The 13584-nt window shown below is 45.2% G+C and overlaps 1 protein-coding gene across 3 annotated transcripts in view; it reads right to left on the bottom strand.

Annotated features, from left to right (window-relative positions):
* The window catches only part of AGPAT4 (1-acylglycerol-3-phosphate O-acyltransferase 4), a 126938-nt gene that overhangs the window by 75616 nt on the left and 37738 nt on the right, over nt 1-13584 (bottom strand). For all 3 annotated transcript variants that reach the window (XM_026015917.2, XM_026015914.2, XM_026015915.2), the window contains exon 2: nt 13206-13470. In XM_026015917.2, coding sequence (XP_025871702.1) covers nt 13206-13383 — 178 coding nt within the window. In that variant the 5' untranslated portion in view covers nt 13384-13470. The remainder of the gene's footprint in view (nt 1-13205; nt 13471-13584) is intronic.

Genomic DNA, 13584 nt, shown 5'->3' with positions numbered 1-13584 from the left:
ACATTAGAGTGTCTGTTGAAAGATACTCCTTTTGAAATGAAAAGTGGCGAAATCACATGATAAAAGGCAGGTGAAGCAACAAATTAATGCCTGGGAGTGCACATAACCTTAATATTTCTTGCCCTTGGCCTAGGATCACCCACAAGGAGCAGACGGTGAATATGAGCTCATTTCTCAGTTCTGGAGATGGGTGAAGGCCTGGATGCCTCCACTTGGACCCAAATTAAGGAGGTTAACTTGTCAGTGTGCCTGGGGCCATCCTGACTGTGAAGATGGAAGCCCTACCCACCGGGGACCCTGCCAGTGGGAGGCAAACTTGACAGGCTGCTCACCCTCAACACCCTGGAGGCAGATCACACCTATGGGGGAGGAGGAGGCAGATGGGGGAGGGCCTTATCTCTGGGAGAAACCCTCCCCTCCCCATGCCCATCACCTCCCTCCCAGGAGCCATTATCAGGCAAAGCAAGTCACCAAAGTCGGCCTCCTTTTTTAACCTTCTGGCCAGGTCAAAATATTATTTTTTCTTAGCATAGTTTTTAATCCTGTTGTTTTAAACATAATTGGTTATGTTCCTCCATCCGCCCATCTAACTGATACGACGCCAGCCTCCCGCTCCCTCAGCGGGTAAACACGCCTTGGACCCCTCATCTCTTCATCTATTCCACCCTTACTTTTTCTAACACAAGTCCTTAAATTCTTTTGTTAAACTCTGGAGGCCACCTCCTCAGAAAGCCTTCAACACTCTCTCCTCAGCACCTGGGCTGGGCAGGCCCCCTGAGGCCCTGTTTATGGGGTAAAAGCTCCTGACTCAGGTTCTTCATGCTGAAAGAGATTCTGAACAACTCCTCCATGCAGATAGGTGGTTTGAAGAATGCCCTGCAAAACACTCCCCTGAAGGGAAGGTCTCCCAGGCTCCTCGGAGTTCACAGGAGGGGTTCCTGCACGGCCTGGCTGTTCCCAGACAGCTCCGTCACTACGGGTCTTTGCACCTGTTTGGGGTGGCTTTCTCCTCAAGCCCAACTCTTTCCTTGCTAGGCCATGGGCCACATCTAGTTGCTCCTCCATGTAGGGCCCTGCTGGTACTGACACAGTGATGGCCCCAACCAGGCGGGTCTCCCCTAGCCCCCATTTACCCCCACCCCCACCCCCCAGCCATGTTTCTCCTCCATCCCACCCACGTCCTCCTCCACCATTCTAGGTTATCATAGCTCCCTGTAGGACACACTGCACTCCACTGGGCCTTCGCCTGCAGACTAAGTGCATAGTAACAGCAAGAGCATCTTCACCCTACATTTTTATAGCATGTTACATTTTATTTCCTTCATTTTACAAGTGGAAAAACAAAGGCCTGGTCACCAAGGTGGTTACACTAGCGCACAGGAATCCAGGACACCTGGCTCCAAACATAGTTTCCTTCCGAGAACACCAGAGCAGGTCACCTCCCATCCCCCTGTTCCATGGCCTCAGACACAATACATGCAAATAAATAGACCCAAAAGCAGCTGCTTGGAGGCTGTGAAGGCAGCCTGAGCATGTGAGAGGAGATCCACTCTACTCAATGCTTTCCGCCGGATGGCCTATGTACACTGAGATGGACAGGGGAGTCCGGTGTACTTTAAAACATTAGGACAAAACACCAAGGCATTTTTAAGATTTTTTTTCTTCAAGACAAAATGTGGAAGTGGGGAAATACTTTTAATTCCTTTCTGAAGGAAATAAAGCCACCCACCTGGGTGGCTCAGTTGGTTAAGTGTCTGCCTTTGGCTCAGGTCGTGATCCCAGGATCCTGGGATGGAGCCCCGCATCGGGCTCCATGCTCAGCAGGGAATCTGCTTCTCCCTCTCCCTCTGCTCGATGTTCCCCCTGCTTGTGCTCGCTCACTCTCTCTCTCTCTCTCTCTCAGTCTGCCAATTAAAAAAGAAATCTTAAAAAAAATATAGTAATTCCTTTCTGAAACCCTAGGATAGACCCCGAGAAGGGATACCCAAAATGAAAATGCCTCATCTCCCATCTGAACCAAAGATAGACTGAAATAGCAGAAACTAGGGAATACTTCTTGTCATTAGTCTTCCCTTTGCTCTGGAACTTGTGTCTATGAAGCCCGTTTCTCCCTTGCCTCAAACGCTGTGCTACTTTAAATTCTATTTCCAGAGTGCTGGCACCCAAACCTATAGGCGAAGGCAGTGGTCTTCAAATGCTTTTGATTATTTAAGTAAAAGAAATTAAATATGCACCATTAGCACATGCAAATATTATGTTGTATATAATCCACAAATATTTAAAAAAATATTTTTTTAAATGTTAACATATTAAATATTTTAAAAAATATTTTAAGTATCTTTTATCTTATCCATGTACAATGATAAAAGAAACATACATTAGAAACATAAACTTCTCTCTATTCCCTATAATTGTCTTGTCTTGGTTACCTCCTGGGGAGTACCCACCCCACTGTGGAGACCACACACCATCGTCTTACCAGGTTATGAGACACCAAAGCCAAACTTATAACCTAGTTTGAAAGCTGTAACTTAAGTCACAAGTGAAATTTAATGCTTGCAAAAACAAATGGGAACCTTGGCTGAAGATTAATTTATTTATAAACCACATCGACAGCTAAGACACCTTGCTCCAAGGTGAGCATCTGCTTATACAATTCAGTATCACATGAATATTACTAAATCTGCAGTTTCTTTACTACCCCTATTTGAAATTTGCTCCCTATGTAAAATATAAAGTGATTTCTTGTACAAAAGATTTTATGCATATATAATTATATGTTTATATATATACATATATATATATATATATATATATATATATATATATATAGGGACACCTGGGTGGCTCAGCAGTTGGGCATCTGCCTTCGGCTCAGGGTGTGATCCCAGTCTAGGGTCAAGTCCCACATCAGGCTCACTGCGGAGACCCTGCTTCTTTCTCCCTCTGTCTGTTTATCTGCCTCTCTCTCTGTGTCTCTCATAAATAAATAAATAAAATCTTTAAAAAATGTGTATATCTATCTATCTATCTATCTATCTATCTATCTATCTATCCCTCTACTGTGTGTAAAACATACATGCACACACACATACCCAAACATATATTTAAGACATATATTTATAATATATGTTTAAATAAAACATATATTTACTCAAGTTAAACACAGCATGCTCTAACATAGCGACATTACTTTTAAAAACTTTTAAAAAGTCCAGTGTTGCCTATCAAACTCCTTTTACTGAATCTGTTACATAAGATAGGACCATCTGGATATTTGCCGTGCTTCCGATCACCAGGAGTATCAACCAGATAGTCGCGATATTTCTTGATGACTTGAGCTCATAACATACTGCTGTAGTCAGATCTCAACTCCAAGACTTCTTACTCCTAAATAAACAAAATGGTGCTGGTACAAAGAGCTAATTTTGTAACAAGGGGGAAAAGTCAAAAAAGTAAAAGCCCCGTTGGAAATGAAATGGTTTCGAGATGCCTGGGTGGCTCAGCGGTTGAGCGCCTCCATTCGGCCCAGGGTGTGATCCTGGAGTCCCGGAATCGAGTCCTGCGTCGGGCTCCCTGCATGGAGCCTCCTTCTCCCTCCGCCTGTGTCTCTGCCTCTCTCTCTCTCTCTCTCTCTGTGTCTCTCATGAATAAATAAATAAAATATTTTTTAAAAAGGAAATGAGATGAAATGGTTTCATCATGAGCTGTGCAGAAGCCTAACACTGATTAGGAGGAGAAGACATCGTATCTGAACGAAGCTGGGCAGACACTGTCCTTGATACTTGAGAATACAAAAGCCAGGCATGTGGGGGAGCCAGAACAGACTGCCTCCCTGAGATTACTTCATTTGCGATGACTTCTTTATTCAAGGCCAATAGAAGGAAGAAAAGATTGATTGCTCCCTTTATGGCCAGAGAGGTTATTACTAAGACAGACCCAAGTATTGCCTCATGTGTAAGCAATTCCCTTTCGCTGACACTTCTGAGACCTTTCCCCAGGTTTGAGGACCATTTAATTCTATTTTTCTCAGGCAGATGGCTTTGGTGGTTAGCCAAAGCAGTTCTGGACTTGGATGGTGTACTTAAAGTGATAAAAATAAACGCCAGTTGGAAATACAAGACACACAGGATGAAAGAAAAGTGCAAGCCCCTATTACCTCCAGACTTTGGAAGATCTGCACCCTGGTCATGGCTGGGCCCGAGCGGGGCCATCACCTCCAGGTGCGCTTGTCACTGTCCTCTTCGTCCCATGTGAACGGCCCACTTCACTCATCAGAGGTCCCTGACTTTAAGGGGTAAGGAAGAGGGATTCCTGAGATTGGTCCGTGAATAGGAGCAAGGCAGTCTACCTGCATCATCTCTGTTTCCTGTGCTACCAGTAAGAACAAGCCCCGGTGGGTGAGTAGAAGCCAGGTGAGGAGGAGGAGGGCAAAAAAACACAAAATTCACACATACTGGCAGTTTCCTTCCACCATGACTGTGAAGCGTAAAATAAAGCCCAATTGGAGAGAGACTTAGAAAAGCAAAGTGTACGGGTTTTCCTGGGCTGCTCTAACAAAGTATCCCAGACTGGGGTGCTTAAAACCAGAAATACTGTCTCCCAGTTCTGGAGGTCAGAAGCCAGAGATCACCGTGGAGGCAGGTTGGCTCCCCCTAAGGCTGTCAAACAGGATCTGCTCCGGATCTTTCCAACCTCAGGTCCTCTTCCCATATCTTCACATCGTTTTGCTCTGTATGCATCTGTCGCTGTGTCCCATTGTCCCCTTTACAAGGACACAGTCTTAGTGGATTAGCGCCCACCCTACGGACCACATCTTCAAGACCCTGTTTCTAAGTAAAGCCACATTCATAGGCACTGGGCATTAGGACTTCACAGCTTTTGGGAAGGCGGACCCAGCTCAACCCATAACCCGAGTACATGGCTCTGGGGTCATGCTTCCCTCTTGATTCCTTTCTACTGAGTCACTTTATTTGCAGTGGGGTTCATTATACTGTATGTGGGTCCCAGGAAGGCAGAGCCTAAAGATCGTCACCCTGGTCCCCAGGACTCCTGCCACACCCACCCTTTATTGCAAAGGGCTGACTTAATATTTACTCACACTACTCCCTCCCATTGGTGATTCTCTATTTAGTTCTTTTGGGTGTTTGGGTTTTTCTTGTTTTTGTTCCTTTCACTTTATATGTTCATTGTATGAAATATAAGATATTCAGAAAATATAAAAGCGATTATAAAAATCATCTCAAATTAGGGGATCCCTGGGTGGCTCAGCGGTTTAGCCCCAGCCTTCGGCCCAGGGCGTGGTACTAGAGCCCCAGGATCGAGTCCCACATCGGACTCCCTGCATGGAGGCTGCTTCTCCCTCTCCCTCTCCCTCTGCCTATGTCTCTGCTCTCTCTCTCTCTCTCTCTTTCTCTCTCTGTGTCTCATGAATAAATAAAATAAAATAAAAAATCATCTCAAATTATAATTCCTAAAAATGGCACTCTGATAAATTTACTCCCAGTCTATTTATAAGGTTGGTATTATATTGTACAGTTTGGCATCATGCTATTTTTACTTAATATTATACCTAGGGTGTAGCATGGTTCAGAGAAATAATGACCCAGCTGGGTATCTTTCTATAAAAAATTATGTGTGAACAGATTTTTCAAAAAGAACAAATTAACAATTTCTCAAGGCACATTTTGAACAATGCCGCTCGGAGCAAGACAAAAATAAATCCTGACGTAAACTGCTGTTCACAGTGCTTGGAATCCCCAAGGACGAATCCTTGGGAGTTCATCTGGGGTGCCAGGGGCTTCGAGCCCGCTCTGGTCGTCACTGCACACCTGTCCTCCTGTCCTCCCGGCCTGATGAGACTGCTGTGGCCTCATCCAGTCAGGCTCCAGTCTGGGGACACAGGACGGTCTTGATGACATTTGGTAGGTCCCCTCTCCTTCTGATGCCTGACGACCTGAATAAACCAGTTTCCCCTAGGTGATGTTAAAATATGCTTTTTTCTCAGGCTAGACTAGACCACCTTTCTTCTTCCTGCCAATACACTGCAAATCCACCTCCTCCCAGAACACCTGGCCTGTGACAGTGTTTCAGTAGGACAGGGACCCTTTCAGGGGATGGACTGTCCTTTCCTCTGTGTTCCCCATATACCTCTATCCTAGCTTTTATTTCGTGCTCCACAATGGTTTGTGTTCCATGTCTTCTTCCCCCCTGAGACTAGATCCCTCTGAGGGCAGCTGCTGAACCCCCTTCATTCCTGGCGATGTGTCAGGCCCCCAGAATGAAGTCAAATGCTTGTTTGTGGAAGAACACTGGCTGAGCATGACAGGCACCCTGCTGGGTCACCTGGGGCTGAGACAGTGAATTAACATGCCCAGGGTTGATCCTAGCAGATGCTTGCTTGACATTAGCCATGGGTGTTGAAATAAAAACTTTTATCACATACTGTGTTTATTTGTTTCAAAATATGGTAGCGAAAACTCACTTGAGGACCTCAGCTCTCCTAATTACTAACTGTATGACCTTAGACAAAACACCTGATCTCTCTGAGCCTCAGTTAATTTGAGCCCCAATGTGGGGAATTGCCTGTTCAGAGTGATTATGGGCTTAAACAACATAATGGATATAAAATATTTAGCATGATGCCTAATACGTAGTAAACACCACAGACTGCAGTGATTGCGATGATCAGAAATGGGAATAAGGGGGCACCTGGGTGGCTCAGTGGTTGAGTGTCTGCCTTCGGCTCAGGTAATGATCCTAGGGTCCTGGGATCGAGTCCCACATCGGGCTCCCTACAGGGAGTCTGCTCCTCCCTCTGCCTATGTCCCTGCCTCTCTCTGTGTGTCTCTTTTGAATAAATAAAATCTTAAAAAAAAAAAAAAGAAAGAAAAAGAAATGAAAATAACTTCCTATTAGGATTGTATTTCTCTCTTCCTTTCTCCATAGCCTTGGGGAATGTCACTTACTGTGGTCACCAGTCAGACAGTTGGCCTCAGCTCAGGAGACAGGTTCCTCAACCCCAGGGCCATGCCTGGTAGCCCTGCACTTAGACCTCCTGGATTTAATCACAGCTCCTCCACCATCTGTGTTACCCAGGGCACATAGCTGAACCTCTTTGCCCTGCATATGGTAGGTGCAATATACTTGTTGAATACATTGCCAGGGGGGAAAAACTCCTTAGCATAGGACCTCTGTTGTTTGATCCTTCTCTCATGGATCCAGTCTGGATTCTGTTGTCATCGCCTGGGTCGACAAGGAGGTATGCTCCTTAGAAATAGAAATGAGGAGGAGGGAGAGGTTTTTTGCCCATTCCTGAAAGCACTCACTAAACATCATTGTGGACATTGTGAAATCTCCCAGGTCAGGCCATCCAGAGGGTGACTCCAGGTGAACCCAGCAACATTTCTTGTTAAAGCTGGGGGGGTGGCGACACACTTCAGGGGAAGCAAAAGGTGCCAGCAGGAGACAGTGAGGAGAGGAAGGGGTCTCAGTAGAGAAATTTGGGTGCCCCTGCTCTGTTCGGGGAGCTAGGTTTTGCCTTTGGGTTAGAATTATAACCCACAGGCAAAACTAGCCTTAGAGCAGTGCTGAGGTACTTGTCGTGAGTCTTCACAATCCTTCACCCTATTCATCAAAGCCACCATCTGATCACAAAGCTGTGACAAAGGAGAGAGCACCAACTTTAGGCTTCTCTGCTTATGTCAACTATAGCCAGTTACCTGTACCTTGCCACCTGGCACCTGTTAAGGATGCAGTGAAAGACCTCTGATGACAACACCCAGATTTCGGTCATGGCTCCCAGCAGAGGTATCGGCAGGTCCTCCCAGGACCCACATTTCAGCAGGAGCCAAGACGGCATGAGAAGGGTCAGGACTAGGGGCTTTGGGATTATCTTACAAAGACTCTTCATGATGTCCTGGAGGAGAAACTTGTGGCAAGTGAAGGAGTCAAACCTATTCACAACTGAAGGGAGTGAAAAATCAGTTGGACTGAGATGAGAAAAGCAGCCCTGCCATTAATCAGGCTGGGAAGAGAGATGGATCAAGCCTGCTGCCAAGGTAACAGGACATTTCTTTCTCCCCAAGGTCATGTTGGAGAAGGTTACAGCGACCCCTTTTTTGATGGATCGTGGTCTTACACGTGCTGGCTGGGTGAAGAATCTGCTTTCTCTCAGGGGGATGGAGCTGCCTCCCTGTCAACATGGTCTTCAATTTCACCTTGTCCCTGGAATTCAATGCCTTGGGATGCACAGTTCCTTAGGCATCTCGAAGCTTCCATCCCACCTGCATGCATGTCCCTTCATTGAGGCTGTTCTGACAAGACACGGAGCCCTGATCCTTCCAGAGAGGAACACACACTGATTTCTGCCAAGCTCACCATACAGCTGAGCCCCGCTTCTCAGCTCACAACTCTAAAGTGACTTATATGTCCTGGAGTCCATTGCAAATGTGCATTATTATTACAGCAGGAAAACTAACATCTCTTTCAAGGTAGGACACATGGGTGGTGTTGTAGGTGGGGATCAAGAGTTTGCTTCTCTCTTCATGCTCAACTACTGCCTGCTACTAATAAAGTGGCTGATAACCAAGACCCCTGGAGCAGCAGGGGTGGTAAGGCAGGAGGAAACATCTCCCCAAGTGTAAAAACAAAAAAAAATCTAAAGCTGTTATTAGAAGAATCTTGGAATCTTGGACAATTCCCCTCTCCCATCCCCTTTATTCAAACTACTCCTTGATTTGAAGTTACCTATCCAAGTAGTTAACTGCCATAATGGGAAGAAAGAAGAGGTAGGCCGTAAGCAGGAAGCCAGGGTGTCTTCTTTTGTAGCTTGGGAGTCCAAATGCTGCCTGCCCCTGGCCCCCATGTGGCCTGGCCCCTGAAGCTGTGCATTGGACCGACATTGAGTATCACATGCCATGAGTATCACAGTCCGGTGGAATTAGATGGGGAGGCCCAACCAGACAGAACTAGTTAGCAGCAGCAGGGAATTTGGCAGCAAGGCACCAGGGCGGGAGCGGGGGCAAGGGGGCAGGGAGGGGGAGGGGTGTCTCCATTTTGTTTCCTGCTACCAGCAGTCCTTGCCTTGCTAGATCATTCAGATCACCTGTAATCCTCCCTGACACCCCACCCCCTTCTAAAAAACTCTACCACTAATAGGTTCTTTTCATCTTTCTGGGTTTTGGGGGTTTTTTAACCTGCAGTGTCAGAGGGGAAGAAAAACAAGCCAGCCAGCCTTGGCCACCTTTCCCTAGATATTAAAAGGCACATCCTGTGGGAAGGAAAGGTAATTTCAATTCCACTCCTTGGCCGGCTTCCTGTCACTTTCTTCCTGCTCCACCCCTTGCAGAGCTGGCTCCACCCTCTCTGACCTCACTCATCCGTCCTCCTGTCTTGGCCTTTCCTGCCTACAAATCCAAGCAAAAGTAGAGTAAAACAATCATCCCAAACCCAGCCACCCAGATTAAATACGCTTTCAAATTGCTATTCCTGATGTGGGTCCTGGCCCTCAGAATGAAGCTCTCTGTGCCATGCGTCTTGGGGGCAACAGTGCGTTCTTGGTTGCATTTTGCCTCTACCTGTCATTCACCTGTAGCCTTTTGCACACGGGCTTCACCACACCCGGGCTGCTGGCTGCTTTGGATCTACCTGGTACAACACCAAGCTCTTAACAAACGTTTAAAGAGAAGGGGATGATGACAGAGCTCTATTAGTAAAAAAGTGAACAGAAGAGAGGGGGATCTGAATCTCCAGGAAATAACTTATTCTCCCTTTTTTCTTAAAGTATCAGCGCCAAGTGATGGCTCTGGCTGATTTTCTAAACTTTACAGTGATTCATACGCCAGAAGACACAATTAAACCCCACACACACTTTTCATCTCAACTGGGAGAGAAGAGGAGGAGGGTGAAGGCCACAGAAGGAGCCTGACTGTCTCCTCCTCCAAGGTGCGGAGGAGCCCATGACCTGTCGCCTGTGACCATCAATGGCCAGCAGTCTGTCTGTTCCAGGTCCTCTGCTGTTGCTGTGAGGTGCTCGGGGAGGCGGGGGTGGGGGGGGTGGGGGGGTAAGAAAATCTACCAATTGTAGAGAGCAAGTGAAAGGAGAAAGAAGAGAGGATTCCTGGGTGGCTCAGTTGGTGAAGCATCTGCCTTGGGCTCAGGTCATGATCTCAAGGTCTTGGGATCGAGTCCTATACTGGGCTCCCTGCTCAGCGGGGAGTCTGCTTCTCCCTCTACCTCTCCCCCTTACTCATGCTCTCTCTCTCTGTCTCTCTCTTTCTCTCTGTCTCTCTCTCACCCTCTCTCTCAAATAAATAAACTAGAAAGAGAAGGAGAACAGCTTTGCTCTGCAGCACATGCTAGGGTACCAGGGATGGAGAACCTGGGAAAGGGAGGAGCCCCAAATTTGTACCGGACTCACCACAATGAGGTGCCCACAAGCAGGGCCCAGGCTGCATCATGCTCCCCTGCTACCACAGGCTCTTTTCCTAGGAGCCAGGACTGCTCCTTCCCTTCTCTATGCACATGTATAAAACAGCTCTGTTTCTGCTCAGCTGACAGCCCGTGGAAGCTCCCCTCTGGGACTGTAGGCCCAGAACAGTGTGCATGTACCTGACCGAGCTGCACACGGATGGATGCACTGCCTTTCCCTGAGCCCGCCCGTCCTTCTGTGTGCCCCAAGCGGGCAAATGCCAGTGGTCGTGGATGGTTAGTTCCTGAATTTCATTTGGAATTATTCTAGAATAACTTAATCGGTGTGTGACGGGTAAAAATCCATTTTGCTTTCCGAATTTGTTACCCATCTTAATTTCCCCCAGAAACAAGTAGGCTAAAGCACCCTCAGAAGAATTTGACATTTTCCTGCCATAACCTCGGTACATCTTCATTTACCTACAACAAGCAAAATATGGTTCTGTTAGGAACGCACATCTCAAATTCTACCTCTTACTTCTTGACTCCAAATGAGAAACCCGATTCTGAACCAGCTGCTTGAAACTCAGTTAAGGGTTATGACAGGGCAAACAGACATGATTTCATATTGCAAACTGACAGGCTTTGGAATCTCATAGGTGTATGCGAATCATATAAATATGGGTTCCAATGAAAAGTGCAATCAGCATTGCTTTGTTTAATTTAGATTTTGTTTAAGTAGATACCTATTACTAGAGTACAAAAAGACATGTAAAATCATAAGGTAAATCTCTGACAATCAAGACCTTCCCTTGATTATGCAAATTCTTCTCTCTTCAAACCGCTCCAATTCAGGCTCAGGCCATCTCCTACTAGCTCTGCCCTGCTCTGACAAGTCATCCCTTTTCTAGATGCCTAAGTACCACAGACCAGTGTGAGATTAAAATGTATGACAAAGAATCTTGCATTACGTACTATTGCATTGAATGGTACTGCACCCAATATGCTATAGACGCATGAATGACAGATTTTTTTTTTCAGTTATAAATTGCCTTTATGATCTTAGGAATATTTTCAAGATATATTTGGGTAAAACACACTAATATAAGACAGAGTGGAGGGGTGCCTGGTGGCTCAGATGGTTGGATGTCTGCCTTCAGCTCAGGTCATGATCTCAGGGTTCTGGGATCCAGCCCCATGTTAGGCTCTCTGCTCAGGGAGGTGTCCGTTTCCCACTCTCCCTCTGCCTCTCCCTCTGCTTGTGCTCTCTCTCTCTCTCTCTCTCTCAAATGAATAAATACAAAATCTTAAAAAAAAAGACATGGTTGGTGTAGCACTGACACCATATTAGAAATAGTATCGGACATATATGCAAGTCCTGAGCTGGGGAAAGAAATCATGAATAAAGATGTTTTTATCATTTTTTTTCTCTCAAGTTAGTATTTTAGGGTTTAAAAAATAACTGATTAGATCAGTAGTAATCCATTTGGATAATTGTATGCAGCTTGTATTGTTGTGATTCAAATTCAAATTTGATTGCTTCATTTAAAGGGTTTCAGAAAGATACCAATAATTTTGGACTCGGCATAATCTAACAGAGCTGAGATTTTTAAATTGCTTGATTTGGAAGAGCTCGTACTTTTAAATATATTCACACCCATATATATAATTGGTAATGATATACTGCATTCTCTACTGTTGAGAATAGGTACAGATTAAAGGTCAATCCACAATAAGACTCATCTCGAGGCATTCCCAATATTTTGATTTATCCCTTTTCATTTCAGTTTTGAAATTCAGGCCAGTGGAAATAGTCACGTTTAAAATAGTCTAGTATAATCAAACACACACACAAACACACAAATCCGTGTATGTAAAACTGGAGAAATCTAAACAAGGCTGGTGGATTGTGTCAGCGTTGGTTTTCTTGTTGGGATATTACACTATATTAATACAAGAGGCTCCCTGCCACTGGGGAAAACTGGCTGAAGAGTATATGGGGGCTCTCTGCGTTACTTCTTACAATCCCTACGTACATCTATAATTATCTGAAAATAAAAAGCTAAAGAAAAGATGCAAGAAAGAGAGCAGCATATTATACTGTCATTTCGTTTTAAAACATATGAGTATGTATTATGCATCTAGACATGTACACAGAGACTCACCTGCATTCATGTCCACACATAAGAGCCAAACATACAGATATATTCCCTCGCAGAAGCATCATACAGATACACACATATATATGCTATTTCCATAAGGGTAACTAAGAAATCATTAACGCTGATGGCTCCAGAGGAAGAAAACTGCAGAAACAGAGCCAGAATGCCCGTTTACTTTCCATGAGATACCCTACCATGCCTGTTGAACCGAATTGTGTGCTACTGACATTACCCATCCAAAAAAAAATTTTTTTTTAAGACTGTGGACAAAACAGCCATTTCAAACCTAAAACAAACCATGAAAGACTTCTAACTCTGGGAAACAAACAAAGGATTGAAGAAGGGGGGGATGGGGTAACTGGGTGATGGGCACTGAGGAGGGCACTTGATGGGATGAGCACTGGATGTTATACTGTATGTTGGCAAATTGACTTTAAACTTAAAAAATGTAAAAAAAAATTTTTTTAATCTGCTATAAACAAACAAACAAAAAAACAAATTAAGAGAAAAGAACAAAAAGCAGCTAAGGACACAGTGCAAGCCAAGGGAGCCCCTTGAAGTCCTATTTCTCCCCCCACCCCCAGCCCCGCACCAGTGAGGATGCAAATAGAGAGAATACGCAAAAACTCTTACGGCTGGAGACACAGTAAGATAGTCGGCAGTTGATCTTTCTGAAGAGCTGCTTGTTAATTGGCCAGAGAAGGAGAGTGAAGAGCTGAATGGTGTTTATTATTAGCCCCGAGGCGATAAACACGTAACAGAAGACGAGATGGCACAGGAATTGGGACTTCAGCAACCCGACGAGGTCCATGGTGTGTGGTTGCTTTTATTCAAACAAATAAATACTCGCAGGAGAATACTTCCAGAGGAGAAAACAGTCCGGCACCCGGGAAAGTGTCTAAAAACACAAACCAATGTTACGTGTTACCAAAGATCATATGTGCTTTTAGAATCAGGGAAAAAAAAAAACACAACTCTTAAAAATATACTCTTAAGATTAAACACATTGTGC

The sequence above is a fragment of the Vulpes vulpes genome, chromosome 1 (assembly GCF_048418805.1).
Source record: "Vulpes vulpes isolate BD-2025 chromosome 1, VulVul3, whole genome shotgun sequence".
NCBI lineage: Eukaryota > Metazoa > Chordata > Mammalia > Carnivora > Canidae > Vulpes > Vulpes vulpes.
The sequence above is the reverse complement of the archived record's forward strand: the minus strand, read 5'-3'. Positions and strand labels throughout refer to the sequence as shown.